We start from the raw sequence: 14826 nt of genomic DNA, 5'->3' as shown, positions 1-14826 counted from the left end.
TTATTTGTCTTACTACAGAGATAGCTGCTAAAAAAACGTTTGCGGAAGAATATGTCACTTGTCAGGTTCATAAATTTATAAGGATTCGCCCGGAATTTTAACTACAACACATTCGTGTTTGCCATATTTTATATACCTTTCGGGTTGTGTTACTGTGGATTATGTATGGGGTTGTTATTTTTTCAAATAACCTGACGTTTATTTGCATTTTAAATTAGACGTTTTCGCCAAACATTTGCCCTACCGGCGTCCGTGTTTCCTGCCAAGCAGGTATAACTTAATCATACCTTCAAGGCAACAGTGAATAGGCATCGCATAGGCAAAGACGCTCCAACTAAGACCTCATCATTGCTTTTACTATTGTACTTTTTACATTGTGTATGATTGTCGTCAAGCGCAAGTCTATCTCACAATTAAAAAAAAGGATTTAAACTTGTTAGATTTTATTTTCGTTCTGATTTCTAACAGTCAGATTTATTAAAGAAAAGAAAAGTTTGCAAGAGTCGAATTAAGCTTGAGCTCTCACAGGTGACTGAGCAAAGTATTACGATCGAACGCCTGGTTACCTACCAGAGCTTTTCTCGTAAGTCGTACTTCACAGAACTAAACACTACTTTAAAACACCCTTTGCACTACCACCTCCATACTACCAACTATAAAATTTTCAAAACCGGTAAACTACCTTTTATCACAACTATTACTATAGGAATCGGGCTCAATAAATTGCAACAAACTTATAAAATGAGTATTTATAATATTTATTATTCATTATGGCGTTGGTATAGTTTTACATATGATAATGATGATGAATTATATTACCGAGAGTTCAAAACTGCAAGTATTCAGTGTCATCGCTCAACCTCCCACTTTGATATTTACTTAGATTTTAAGCGAAGCATGCCATAATTTTATATGGATGCATGATCTTATCTCGGGGTCCCTCATAAAGAGGGCAGCGACTTGGTACCCATGTATGTTTCGTTTTTAGCCAAATTGTAAAACCGATAACAGACGTTTCGGGAAAGAGATCTCTAAGGATATTTATTCCAAATAGATAATCATTTTGTAAAGCTAACTACCACAAAATTTATTTTAAACTAAATGAAACGTCAAAACCGGTAGACTTCAGTATCGGGTTCTGATGGAGTTTCATCAATACCGTATTCTAAATGTATAATCTTTTCAACGTTTTCATTAAAGGTGACTACAGATTTTCTCGGCGTTGTTACCGTCACTTCACCAAATTCATCTTCACCGAACTCATCGGTATCAGCTTTCAGTTTATCAATCGATTGTATGATGATTGGCTGTTGAGGATCATCTGTAAAATTAATTAAAGTTTCTTGCGCTTTTCCGATAGATTCATCGTCTTCCATTTTATTTGTCTCCTTATTCGGAGGGTGAACTGCTATTTCTGGCAGTGGAGCGTCAAGCATTTCTTGCAGTCTTCTTTCGCTTCTTTTAAGTTCCTCAATATCAAGTCTTGGTTTGGACGGGGATTCAACTTTAGGACTTGGCTCGGTTTCAATACTAGAAGCCAAGCTGTTTGTGGCACTAAATTTTTTATAGTTCTGTTTCTTTCTCCTGTAACAATAAGTAAAAAAGGTAAATAAAACGCAGTCTATGTAAAGTAATGGAAATAAAAGCTATATAATATACTTAGTGACTGTAAATTACCATTTTAGTAAAAACCATACAGCGGCTGCTACAATTAGTATAAAAAGTACCACAGCTAGAGTTATAGTTGCGGCTAACAGTGCGGTGAATTCTCCGGGAACTGAGCATATCTCTAGGCCTTCCAGATGATCTTCTAATGATGTGACTCGGACTGAGTTTGCCGAAACTACGTTATCTAAATCACTGGAACGAAAATGAGGTTAGCCTTTTTATATAAAAAAAGTATTGCTTGTCTTTCTGTCTGTTTATTGCCTAGCGTTTGCGCATCTTTCTTCCAAACGAGTTAAAACTTCGTAAATTATTTGTCGTTAACAGTTCTGTAACGTATTATTAGGTATCATCAACGTAGTTATAATAAAATAAGTGGTGCGCAAGTCCCATTAGGTACAGCGCATGGCAGGCATTAGCTAGTTATCAGTCGTGTTCGTTTGTTTTTTTTTGGGCGCATGTGCGCGATTTGTGCATGCACAGTTGTGCGCGCCAATTTCACAAATGCTCGCATGTTGTTATGCTCGCGAGTTCGTCCGCGTGGACTAAACAAACTTCAACGCGTGGACTATACAAACTTCAAACCCCTGTTTCACCCCCTTAGGGATTGAATATTCAAAAATATTCTTAGCGGATGCCTACGTCATAATAGCTATCTGCATGCCCAATTTCAGCCCGATCCATCCAGTAGTTTGAGCTGTGCGTTGATAGATCAGTCAGTCAGTCAGTTATCTTTTCCTGTTATAGAAGAAGATATTATTACCTTGTTAGTTTGTCAACATTGACTAGTTGGCTTTCGGACATTCCGTACACATATAATTGCAAAGATGCACCAGATGTGTTCACTGTTTCTCGTTTTTTTCTTGAATTATTTTCGGTCTCTTCATTACTATCAGAGATTACGACAGTTCTTAATATTTTGACATCGTAACCAACCAACTTGCTGAGGTTACTTAAAATCGAGTTTTCATCATTTAAGAAAGCGTTCCGAACTGTTATAACAGCTATTTGATTTCTTTCTAATAATTTGACCTGCAAAATGTCAATTTATTACAAAAGGTCACTGAAATGGACATAAACAAGTACGCTGGAAAAGGTGTTCCATACAAAATGACAGTTAATTTTTGTGCAGATTCGAAGCACTCTACTGAGCCTACTGGAAATAACAATTATTGAAACTTTGTGTGAAATGGTCTTTGTGCTGAGACTATGTTGATACTTGATAGATACTTATCACAACACTAACATTTAGTTCCGAGTACGCTCACATGATGGTTACTGCTGCTGGGTATCAGCGCCAAAATGAAAATCAAGATGCTTCAAAAATAGGTCGGTAATCAAAAGTCCAGAGAACCAAAGGTCAATGCTAAAGGTGCATTATATTTTACATCAAATGTATTATTTGTTTTTAAAACAGGTGTCATACATGCAGTACAGTATTGACTTGGCAGTAAATAAATAAATTATGTAAACCGTTTAAACCGTCAACTGGTAAAATGTTTTAACCAGTGTTTAATTTGACTTGAACATATATTTTTTGTAAATAATTTCGTTTTCGTGTTTGGGGTTATAGTGAATGAATGAATTTATTTATTTCATATACTTGGTACAGCATGTCTCACTTAAGACAAGTATGTCAGTATGATATTTTATGTAAAATACCCAGTATTGTTGATGAAATTATATTTTTTTTAAATAGAATTATTTTAAGATTGACTTTGAAAAAGATGGTGATTGTAACGTTTGGGTCCGTTACGACTACTTCCCAATAAATGAAAAAAAATAAAAATGAAAAATGGTACTTTTATGTTTATTTTATTCCGTAGAGTAGATAATACGTCTTAGCCAACATACTAAAAAAGACACCTACTTTTTACGCCTTTTGTTTATTCGGTCCATAGATGCTATTTTGGTTACATTCGTATACATGCTTGTCACGTATTACAATACCGACTTTTCCATGTAACGTTATACATTGACTAACTACCTACGATTCACGTGATTCATGATTTTTCCAATTCTCGCAGTAAATATTGAACTAAGTTTATTAATATAATAGAAATAGAGACGAGTCATAAGAAAGTCTTTTTACTAGTAGAAATGAATACTTCATCTGAATTTCTGTGCTGACTTCATATAAAGTATCTATGAAACATTCACAACTACTCAGTTGTAATGTGCGATCAGCATTAATCCTCTACCGTGCTATCGCATCTCTACTCTACTCCACATTCTCTTTGATAAACCATGCCAAAATTTTCCTTGCTGAAGCCTTTGACCACGTCCGTCTCAGAATCATTTTAAAATTATCTTGAAGGTCAGTTTGGGGTCATAGTGACGCATATTATGTTTAGTATCTTTTAGCTTAAAAACAAGTTTTTTAACTTTTTAAAAGATTATAATTTTGTTAGCTTATGTGACTATACACCTAGAAACTGGTTCAGTTAGGTAGATTCGAAATGTGGATACCTACTCTCGCTTTGTTAAAACATTCATTTAGAAGAAATTGCCTAACTTGTATCTAGACTCTTATTCAAATGGATTATATATTTTGTGGAAGTGCAATAACTACGCAATTATTAGTAATTTATTATATTGTGTTGATATAACTTGCATACTTTGCATTTAAGATTTAGTGATAAATTGATAAATCCTTGGAGTTTTCAAGTACGTCTAATATACAAATTGTCGGATCGTAATATATGGACTAGTAATTATTTACAAAGATAAGCAAAAAGTTGTTAAAATCAATCTTATAAAAATTGTTAGGTAATAAATAAAAGGTTTCATAATATGTTTATTATATGCAATCACAGATAATTCAACCCCAAGAGTAGGTACGCAATATACAAGGTTTTGCATGAAAACAAAATCGACAATCGTAAAATGTTGGCGGGGGACAGGACACAATGCTTTGATGTGATTGGTGGACTCAAAAGTCACGTAATCAAGACAATGTGCCGAATGAGGGTACCGAATGGGCGTGGGCTGACTTTTATGCTAAGCAACTGCCTAAGTTTGGCGATCGGGGGTGTCCGGACTGTCCGGCTATTAGGCGTCTATAGGCGGTAGTCTGTGTGTGCAATAAAGCTTATTCTATAACACTTTTCAGAAATAGGAATGTCGAGTATTATTATATCTTTGTGATGCGGTTGCATAAAATCTCTTAACTAAACTAGAACTAGTACCATGCTTTCCACAATCTACCCTGTGAAAAATGATCGCTTGACTTTACTTTAAGTTATTATGTTAATTTATTTCATGTCAGAGAGGTAGATACAAGCGAATTAAGAATTAAGCGTTGACATTAGGTTAGCAGGACAATAAAATATGATGTTACGTATTAATGCATATGCATTATTCATTTATATTTGAGTGCAAGTTGTGCAATATTAGTTAAATAAACAATATTTTACCACAATATCCAAAGTGCCGTTTAATCCTTTACCATTCTGATCGGTAGCATATACCGTGAGGCGGGAGTTATCAGTTAATAATGCGATATTCCGGACGTGTACGTAGCCTGTGGTCGGTGCAATGGCTAGATTTTCCTCCGTGCTCCAGTACATTAAAGCTGCGTTTTCTCCTATATCAGCATCTGTTGCCTGGAAATGTTATTATATTCCTCCCTAAAGTATTGCAGACAAAGTTGCCGGCATCAAGTAGCAATTTTTGCATGAAATGTTATGAAAATTGAAAGACTTTTATTTTATTTTGGCGCTATTCTCCGAAATGTTTAAATAAGTAGGTCTAAGTTATAACTGAGCACAATGTTGTCATGCAGCTTCATTGTTCGTACCTTGTTCCTTGTTCGAGAAAAATCTGGTATGAACTTACAGTAGGTATTCACAGGAAAGTTTGTACATATTTGACAACACAAAGCAGAATTATGAGCAGAATTGTAATTATTTGCACAAACAGAAGCGTATTACTTGTATTATTTGCATTGCCATCAAAGGAGGTTAAGATAACGAGTACAATGTTGATTTTTTTTAAATATTGTCGACATACTTTTGTGTGATTTAATGAATTTCTCTAAAACTACAACGTTTTACGCTAACTTACATGGAAAACCACTTAGTTATACTTGGATGTCCTAATTTGTCTATGTACTTATCTAATCAATTTACCTTTAATTCAATCAAAGCTCGTGGCAATATGGTGTTCTCGAGTTCAGGTATGGGATATCCAACGTAAATTGGTTCGTTTTCCTTTCCTACAAATATCGGCGAATTGTCGTTAATATCTTCGACGATTAGATTCACCACGCTCCGCCTGGCGTTGTACGTAATTGTATCAGCAAGAACCCAGTTACTGGAACCGTAGGTGTAGGGATCTAGTTCTGATCCGGTGTCTGTAGCTAATGATCGCTTGACAATGGCTCCCTCGTCATCATTGTCGCAGTGAAGTACTAACTCTACTTGAATCTGAGATAATATCATAAAGGCGATTGATTTGTTCTCTCGGTCAATGGCCCTGGCATGCAAGCCTCTATTATCTACGTATAACCATGATTGATTTTCGGGCCAGAGGCTTGTTATTGTGTACCAGCAATCTTCGTTTTGTGTTTGGTTTAGTACGACTAAGTTAAGATGTGGCTCTTCTTCGACTCTCTCTAAGATGATTAACGGTGGGAGGCCGTCTTCTGTGCTGCATTCCGGTAAAGCATCTACTCGCAAAACCACCTAAGGAAAAACTTTTGTATTAAATTGAACTTCTTTTAAGATAAAGCCTTTTAAACTTTAAAGTAAACTAAAGTATTTTGAACTTTATATATAAACTAGCTTACGCTCGCGACTTCGTCTGCGTGGACTACACAAATTTCAAACCCCTACTTTACCCCCTCAGGGCTTGAATTTTCAAAAATCCTTTTGGTCAGTCAGTTAACTTTTCCTTTTATATATGTAAAAGAAAAAGGTGACTGACTGACTGATCTGAATGCACTGAATGTACGGCTCAAAATATTGGACGGATCGGGTTAAAATTGGCATGATTGCAGATAGCTATTATGATGTAGACATCCACTAAGAAACATTTTTTTAAAATTCAACTCTGTCCATCTTTCAGCTCTTTATAGCCCATCCATTTAACCGATTTTTAACGTTTGGTACAGAGTTAGCATGCATCCCGGAGAAGGACATATGCTACTTTTGGCCTCGAAAAATCTCCTCGTGCAAGAGTTTCCACGAGATTTTCAAAAACCTAAGCCCACATGGACGAAGTTGTGGGCATTTATTAAGTACTATTACATTATTTTTCAAATGTATTTTTTGTCTATCTGGACAGTATTGATTAGAACACAGTGAAACACAGCTGAACATATATTATTAAATCAAAGTTCAAGGTTTGTATACTATTTTCTGATTAGACAAAATGTGATGTTAGTTCAATCGTTAATTACCTCTTGGCTCTTGATAAACAAAGGTGTAGACCTAATAATATTTAAAAATATATATTGTGGTAACTTAAGTCCAGTTGCAAGTCTACGGTTTTTGGACCTTTGACATTTAACGTTAATCATGGAAGTACTACTTTTTCTTACATTAAAATGTAGAATTGCATGTTGCTCATGCAACATGCACATTTTTTCCCGAATCTATTGTAAAAATTTCAAATTTCTAACCGCAGTGGGCCAATGGTTGATAGATCAATCAGTCAGGATAAGTATTTTTATATATTATATGGTACGCGACAGGTCAAGATGACAATCAGGCTGGGGACGCCCCACACACCTGCACAGCCCCCGCGCTAACCCGGTGTGAGATAGCGCGGGGGAAGTGCGGGTGTCCGGGGTGTTCCCCGGCCTCATACCCCGATTGCTATCTCGACCTGTCACATACTATACTTAGATGATTACTTATGATTGCAATGGAAAATACAAATGTGTCACCCGCCCCCAGGGCAGGTTTTTTATTTTTCTTTTCAGTATTTAATAATAATATCTAATGATTTGATTGTATAATGGGTAGGTACATTACAGCGAGCCATTTTTACAAACTGCATTTGCCAAATAAATGCGACAGGTGTTAATGGAGTTATCTGCATGTATTTTATACAATCAATTACGTGAACGCAATTAAATTTTTAGAATTTTCAAAAATTAGAAATGCGTAACGTTCAGCTCGTGCTTAAAAATGTACGATGAGTTTTCATAAACTCATCTTTTATTTTTAGATACCAAAGCCTGCATTGAGGCAAGTGCAACAACAATAATGTGAGAATGCTAGAACAAAATAGTTCAATGCTAAAACTACCTGGTGTTCGCAGGTTCTTTCAGGAAGTTCTCAAAAACTTGAATGGTCTACTAGGCTTCTGGAGTAAACTTGAATGACTTAAGTGACAAAACCAGCTCAGTGTGGAGATGAAGTTAAATATAAAACACTCACCTGAGCCGACGTAGACACTTGGCTAATTTTAGCCGTAGCATTAACTATGAAATTATACATTCCCCTATCCAATGAGACCGATAGTAGAATTTCACCCTCGGCATTAATCGAAACATGCTCTTGAAGATCTGCAAAATATGTTTTCTTTTATGTTTGTTTTGGTATCAAAACCTTTATGAAATTGAATCGGTCATTTCAAAAACCACATAATTTAAGTTTGTCTCAAAAATACTTTTGTTGGTGCAAACGCTTCCTTTTAAAGATGAACGCATATTCTGAGTGAAAACCAAGTTGTCAGGATATTCCTTCCTCTTCAAACAATATCATAATCGCGTAATTGTATTGCTCGTATGCGCGTATCGCTCAAAATGTGTTCAAGATAGCAATCTAGAAGAACATCATATGCAATTTTATAAAAACTTAATATTTAGCTGGCCAATATTGAAGAGCCATGCCATGAATTGCCATCTCTATTACATACAAAACACACCTAATTTTTTTTCAATGTATTAGGTAAAGCTTTTGTAACATAAGCGCCTTTGTTTTTATTTTAGCAAATAATCTTATTAGACTCAAGGCTGGGCAGTAAGAATATAGCAAGAAATTTAATAGACAAGTTGACTTGCCCTAGCTACGCACAAATGGGCTGACCTATAAAGGAACTAAGTAAGTAAATGTGAATCTTACTTTATACAATAAGTACTAGAACATACCCACCACGATTTCAACCACGATGTTTTCAAAAATTCCGTGGGATTTATTTGATTTTTCGGGATGAAAAGTAATTTATATCCGTCTGCGGGATGCAAGCTATCTCTGTACCAAATTTTGTCAAATTCGGCTGAGTGGATAAGTCGTAAAAAAGGTAACTGACGGACAGACCAACTTGTTTAAGCTTTTATAATTTCAGTAGTTATGGATATTATGAATTACGAAGGAACCTTTTTCCTTTGTCAAAAAATTTGTATGTCAGGGTTTCCTGACTGGATATGTTGGCTTAACTCTGTACCTATTGTAAACACTTCATTTCAAATAAACTATTTAATTTTATTTCATTTTCATTTTATTAAAATATTATGAATGATGTTGAACATCTTATTGAGTTCCGTTAAAGAACTTACAAGCAAGTAAACAGAAAAATGACTTTGTTTTTAATTATTTAAAGACGAGACTATCAGCAAAGATAAATAAATAATGATAAATAATATTTCTACATTGTATAAGACTGTGACATTTCTTTCAGTTGCATAAAAAGGAAGAGGTGCTCAATGTGGAAATGATTTTAGAATATAACTTACCATCTACTGCAGTAATAGAATACAGCACCGATTCTCCATTGTTCACAGTAGCTGTCACCCTTCCGACCGAGCCAATTTGATTTATATCAGCCCATAGAAAATACGATGGTAATCCGAAAGAAACTATCGGGAGGTCGCCATCTGGGTAGCAAAGAACAAGTACTTAGCTTAAAATAATATAATTGAGGAGCTGGGAAACAAAACAGTGTATTGCACGAAATTAAATTTTACAGCAGGAGCAAAAAACTGAATGAGAGTTTCTGAAACGTCACTGTAATTATACCGCTTTGAACAAATTCACGAAATTTGGATTCAATTACACAAACACACAGTTTTCAGCCGTTTTGCTTGGAAATGAATGCAGTGGGCTAAAAACGCCCGGATTAAAAAAATCATAACGATGACTTTCGATACAAAACATTCTATTGAAAAAAAAGCGTGTCCAACTATAGTGGATTATTGGCTAATCCTACTCAAAAGTTCGTTTGAATACGCCAAAAACTAGTTTTTATAACTACAAAATATTTTGGCACTTGCTATATAAATTGATTAAAGAACGCTATCATCAAATCGTCGTAACATCAATCAATAAAATTGTTTACAGTATAGATGATTGGTTTTAGATTAAGTTGTTAATTAATTAAGCATCTAAATCGGCCTTTAATATTGAATTTTTAATTATAAAATTTAAGAATTATTATTTACTACATCCATGGTTGCTTTTTAATGCACAAAATAGTGAAACATTTCTGAACTAAACTGACAAAACGTCTAAAACTATAGTTCGAAGCTCGGTATTTCATGGAATGATAAGGTATTCTATAGAATCACTGAATTTAATACATTTCCGGTAACATATGCATTAACACGTATATGTACCTGAAGGCGTTACATCTAAGATTAGAACTGCATTGGCACTGTCTGCTTGTAAAGTAAGCACTATATGAGTTAAATTTTCAGGAAATACTGCTGAAAAGATTACGTCAACTATAACGAAACCGTTGGCCACATTTGCTTCGAATAAAGTCGCTAGTTCTGAAAAATGTACAAAAAGTTTATTATATTTATACAAGACTAGCTGATGCCCGCGACTTCGTACGCGTGGATTTAGGTTTTAATAATCCCATGGGAACTCTTTGATTTTCCGGGATAAAAAGTAGCCTATGTCCTTCCCCGGGATGAAAGCTATCGCTGTACCAAATTTAGTCAAAATCGGTTGAACGGATGGGCCGTGAAAGGCTAGCAGACAGACAGACAGACACACTTTCGCATTTATAATATTAAGTAAGTAAAAGTATGGAAGTATGGATTGTAAGTAATTTATGAAATAATTTTGATAATCTTAATTACCTCCAGTGATATGAATGTTTGAACCAGTAAAACCTGTCAATATAATGGTTTCGTGAGTTATAACGCCACCTTTGAAATTTCCGTTATATAGAACTTTATCAAACGCTACACTCGTATCAATTTCAGAATCTGTAAATTAAAAAAACGTCACAAATATGGCTATGGGTTAGTAAGATTTAAATAAAATTTGCACTTATGTAGGTACCTGAAGGCGTCACATCTAAGATTAAAACTGCATTGGCGCTGTCTGCTTGTAAAGTAAGCACTATATGAGATAGGTTTTCAGGAAATACTGCTGAAAAGATTACATCTACTATAACGAAACCGTTTGCTACATTTGCTTCGAATGAAGTCGCAAGTTCTGAAAAATTTACAAAAAGTTACATTTATACAAGATTGTAAGTAATTTATGAAATAACTCTTATAATCTTAATTACCTCCAGTGATATTGATGTGTGAACCAGTAAAACCTGTCAATCTAATGGTTTCGTGAGATATAACGCCAGCTTTGAGGTTTCCGTTATATAGAACTTTGTCAAATGATACACTGGTATCAATTTCAGAATCTGTAAATTAAAAAAAATTTAACAAATATGGCGATGGGTTAGGAAGATTTAAATAAAATTTACACTTATGTAGGTACCTGAAGGCGAAACATCTAAGATTAAAACTGCATTGGCACTGTCTGCTTGTAAAGTAAGTACTATGTGAGATAAGTTTTCAGGAAATACTGCTGAAAAGATTACGTCCACTATAACGAAACCGTTGGCTACATTTGCTTCGAATGAAGTCGCTAGTTCTGAAAAATTTACAAAAAGTTTATTATATTTATACAAGATTGTAAGTAATTTATGAAATAACTTATAATCTTATTTACCTCCAGTGATCTTAATGTTTGAACCAGTAAAACCTGTCAATCTAATGGTTTCGTGAGATATAACGCCACCTTTGAGATTTCCGTTATATAGAACTTTATCAAACGATACACTGGAATCAATGTCAGAATCTGTAAATTGATATAAAAAGTTTATAAGTACGCGATAATAAAATTTAAATAAACTTTACACTTATGTACCTGAAGGCGTCACATCAATAATTAGAACTGCATTGGCGCTGCCTGCTTGTAAATTAAGCGCTATATAAGATAGATTTTCAGGAAAGACTGCTGAAAACGCTACGTCTACTGTGACGTAACCGTTGGCTACGTTTGCTTCAAATGAGGTCGCAAGTTCTGAAAAATGTATAAAAAGTTTATTATACAGGGTTACAGGGAAATAGGACACGATCCCGTTAAGGGGTTATAACCCTTTGGCTTTGGCAATAGCATTTGCTAGAATTTTCTACCTGGTCTCTTTGTTGTGTAATTTTTTCTTGATTTTATGATTTTTTCTGTAATTTTTTTGTACCAATGGATAGCTAACAAAACGTAGATGTTTTTAAAATAATCCGCAGGATAAGTGCCATAGTAATTTTTACAGAAAATTTGCAAGTTATTTAAAGAATTAAATTTAAAAATTTAAAACTTGTACAGTTTTTGGGCTGTAATTTTAAAATTCTTGAAGATTTTTCTTGGTTTATAACTGTTTATTATTAACAAGGATATGTACTAGCAAGAAATAAAAAAAAATCTGATGAAAAACATGGTTCCTTTTTTTTATTAATTTTTAAAGTGGCAAACACCCCTTTACCAAGAAAAAAATAAAAAAATGAATAACTCGAAAACGATACACTTTTGCATAAGCACTTTAGGGGTCGTTTGATAGCTAATGCCCTGTACTATAACCCCTTAACGGGATCGTGTCCTATTTCCCTGTAACTGTATTTATACAAGATTGTAAGTAATTTATGAAATAACTCTTATAATAATAATAATCTTAATTACCTCCAGTGATATTGATGTGTGAACCAGTAAAACCTGTCAATCTAATGGTTTCGTGAGATATAACGCCACCTTTGAAATTTCCGTTATATAGAACTTTATCAAACGATACACTGGCATCAATGTCAGAATCTGTGAATTCATATAAAAAGTTTATAAGTTCGCAATAATAAGATTTAAATAAACTTTACACTTATGTACCTGAAGGCGTCACATCAATAATTAGAACTGCATTGGCGCTGCCTGCTTGTAAAGTAAGCGCTATATAAGATAGATTTTCAGGAAAGACTGCTGAAAACGCTACGTCTACTGTGACGTAACCGTTGGCTACGTTTGCTTCAAATGAGGTCGCAAGTTCTGAAAAATGTATAAAAAGTTTATTATATTTATACAAGATTGTAAGTAATTTATGAAATAACTCTTATAATAATAATAATCTTAATTACCTCCAGTGATATTGATGTGTGAACCAGTAAAACCTGTCAATCTAATGGTTTCGTGAGAAATAACGCCACCTTTGAGCTTCCCATTATATAGAACTTTATCAAACGACACACTGGTATCGATTTCAGAACCTGTAAATTGATAAAAAAGTTATAATATTATATATATATATATTAATATACTACAATATTTATGTATAAGTTATAGTATAAAATAGGTAGGTATTAATAATTTTAATTTAATTTTATTTATTTGTTAGGTATACTGCATGCTAATAGGCAGAATTTGGCTGTACTTTTTTGTTTTTGTAACATCTCCACTTTTTACCCATATTCGCAATAAAGAAATTTGAACTGAATTGAATTAACTAGTTACTAATTATGTATACACGGTGAAGTTTTAGTGGTTATATTCCCGCGGCAGAACGATTTGCCCTCAGTAGTACTATCGAAATCTTGAGTTAAACTAAAAAAAATTTTTTTTTGTTGTTTTGAAATAATTAAAAAAAAATCGACAACTCGAAAGTGTGAGAAACAATAGTAACTCCCTAGACTAGCATAGTAGGTAGGTACATTCATTCGAACTAGAGGTGACCAATTTATTTATTAACCTGTTAATTTAACACATATTAAAGTTTGTTGATTAACTGCGATACTAAAACTTAACAACTTTAAATAAAAAAATATTATTAAATCAAAAAATACAAATTATTATAGTTAGGACCTATACCTACGTTCTAAGTAGCTGCAGTAGGTACTTAAGTAGGTAGCGCGAAGATTCCAGTAAATTAAATTTCGAAGGGGGCGCGCGGTGCAAAACGCGCGCGCGACGACAATACACCTACCGATTGCGACCGATTACGTCATGCGCTAAAAATACCGATGCATTGAATATGGTTAAAAATAGCAAGTCAACTAATGTTAAATATCACCACATCGATATGATGATAAATTTAGCATATCAAATGATTTTGTTGTTCCCATCGAATACCTACGAAGTGTTAATAAATAAGTTAAATAATTTTGTTATTTTTGTTGATGCTTTGATTTGATACATAAATAATACAATAGTCGAAATTTTTGTTATTTCTGTTTATTACCGATACTGTTCGATTAACGATAGTGCGCGTTCATAGACTTTTTGCTAGTTTATTTTTTCGGGTAATTTGATGGTGTAGTTTATTTTGCTCACTTCGTTGTCTGTCCGTCCGTCTGTCTGTCTGTGCGTCAGTCCGTCCGTCTGTCTGTGCGTCCGTCCGTCCGTCTGTCTGTGCGTCCATCCGTCCGTCTGTCTATGCGTCCGTCCGTCCGTCTGTCTGTGCGTCCGTCTGTCTGTCTGTCTGTCAAGAAACCTACAGGGTACTTCCCATGGACCTTGAATCATGAATTTATCAGGTAGGTAGGTACCTAGGTTTTATAGCACACGCAAGGGGTAAAATTTGAAAACCGTAATTTCTGGTCACGTCATCATCATCATCAACCGATAGACGTCCACTGCTGGACATAAGTCTCTTGGAGTGACTTCCACTCCACACGTCACGGTCTTGCGGCGCCTGAATCCAGCGGCTCCCTGCGACTCGTTTGGTTACATCACCAAAAATAAATTGAAATGTGTTCATGAAAGTAGTGTTTTCAATTTTCAAAGTAAGATGAAATCAAGTGGGGTAGGTATCGTGTTTTTTTTTTTTTTAGTCAGTGTTATATTTTTAACGTGTTTATTTATCAATAAATTTTAATAACAATTATTGATATTATATTATGTAAGTTTAACAGTATTTGACACCACTAATTCGAACCACGCTCTC

General features: G+C 34.4%; 1 protein-coding gene across 7 annotated transcripts in view; it reads right to left on the bottom strand.

Annotated features, from left to right (window-relative positions):
* Positions 1-743: 743 nt before the first annotated feature.
* Positions 744-14826, bottom strand: part of LOC117982699 (protocadherin Fat 3-like) — a 31394-nt gene continuing 17311 nt past the window's right edge. For 2 of the 7 annotated variants that reach the window (XM_069498907.1, XM_069498913.1), the window contains 17 exons: positions 13025-13153; positions 12780-12935; positions 12582-12710; positions 11775-11930; positions 11577-11705; positions 11343-11498; positions 11137-11265; positions 10905-11060; positions 10700-10828; positions 10229-10384; positions 9350-9490; positions 8052-8179; positions 5796-6350; positions 5082-5270; positions 2429-2697; positions 1678-1860; positions 744-1584 (listed from right to left, as the gene is read on the bottom strand). In XM_069498907.1, the coding sequence (XP_069355008.1) occupies positions 1110-1584; positions 1678-1860; positions 2429-2697; positions 5082-5270; positions 5796-6350; positions 8052-8179; positions 9350-9490; positions 10229-10384; positions 10700-10828; positions 10905-11060; positions 11137-11265; positions 11343-11498; positions 11577-11705; positions 11775-11930; positions 12582-12710; positions 12780-12935; positions 13025-13153 (3365 nt within the window). In that variant the 3' untranslated portion in view covers positions 744-1109. The remainder of the gene's footprint in view (positions 1585-1677; positions 1861-2428; positions 2698-5081; positions 5271-5795; positions 6351-8051; positions 8180-9349; positions 9491-10228; positions 10385-10699; positions 10829-10904; positions 11061-11136; positions 11266-11342; positions 11499-11576; positions 11706-11774; positions 11931-12581; positions 12711-12779; positions 12936-13024; positions 13154-14826) is intronic. The other 5 variants (XM_069498908.1, XM_069498911.1, XM_069498912.1 and 2 more) reach the window with 5 other exon arrangements.

This window comes from Maniola hyperantus, chromosome 5 (assembly GCF_902806685.2).
Source record: "Maniola hyperantus chromosome 5, iAphHyp1.2, whole genome shotgun sequence".
In the NCBI taxonomy this organism is placed as follows: Eukaryota; Metazoa; Arthropoda; class Insecta; order Lepidoptera; family Nymphalidae; genus Maniola; species Maniola hyperantus.
Note: the sequence above shows the minus strand (reverse complement) of the source record. Positions and strands in the feature narration are given on the sequence as shown.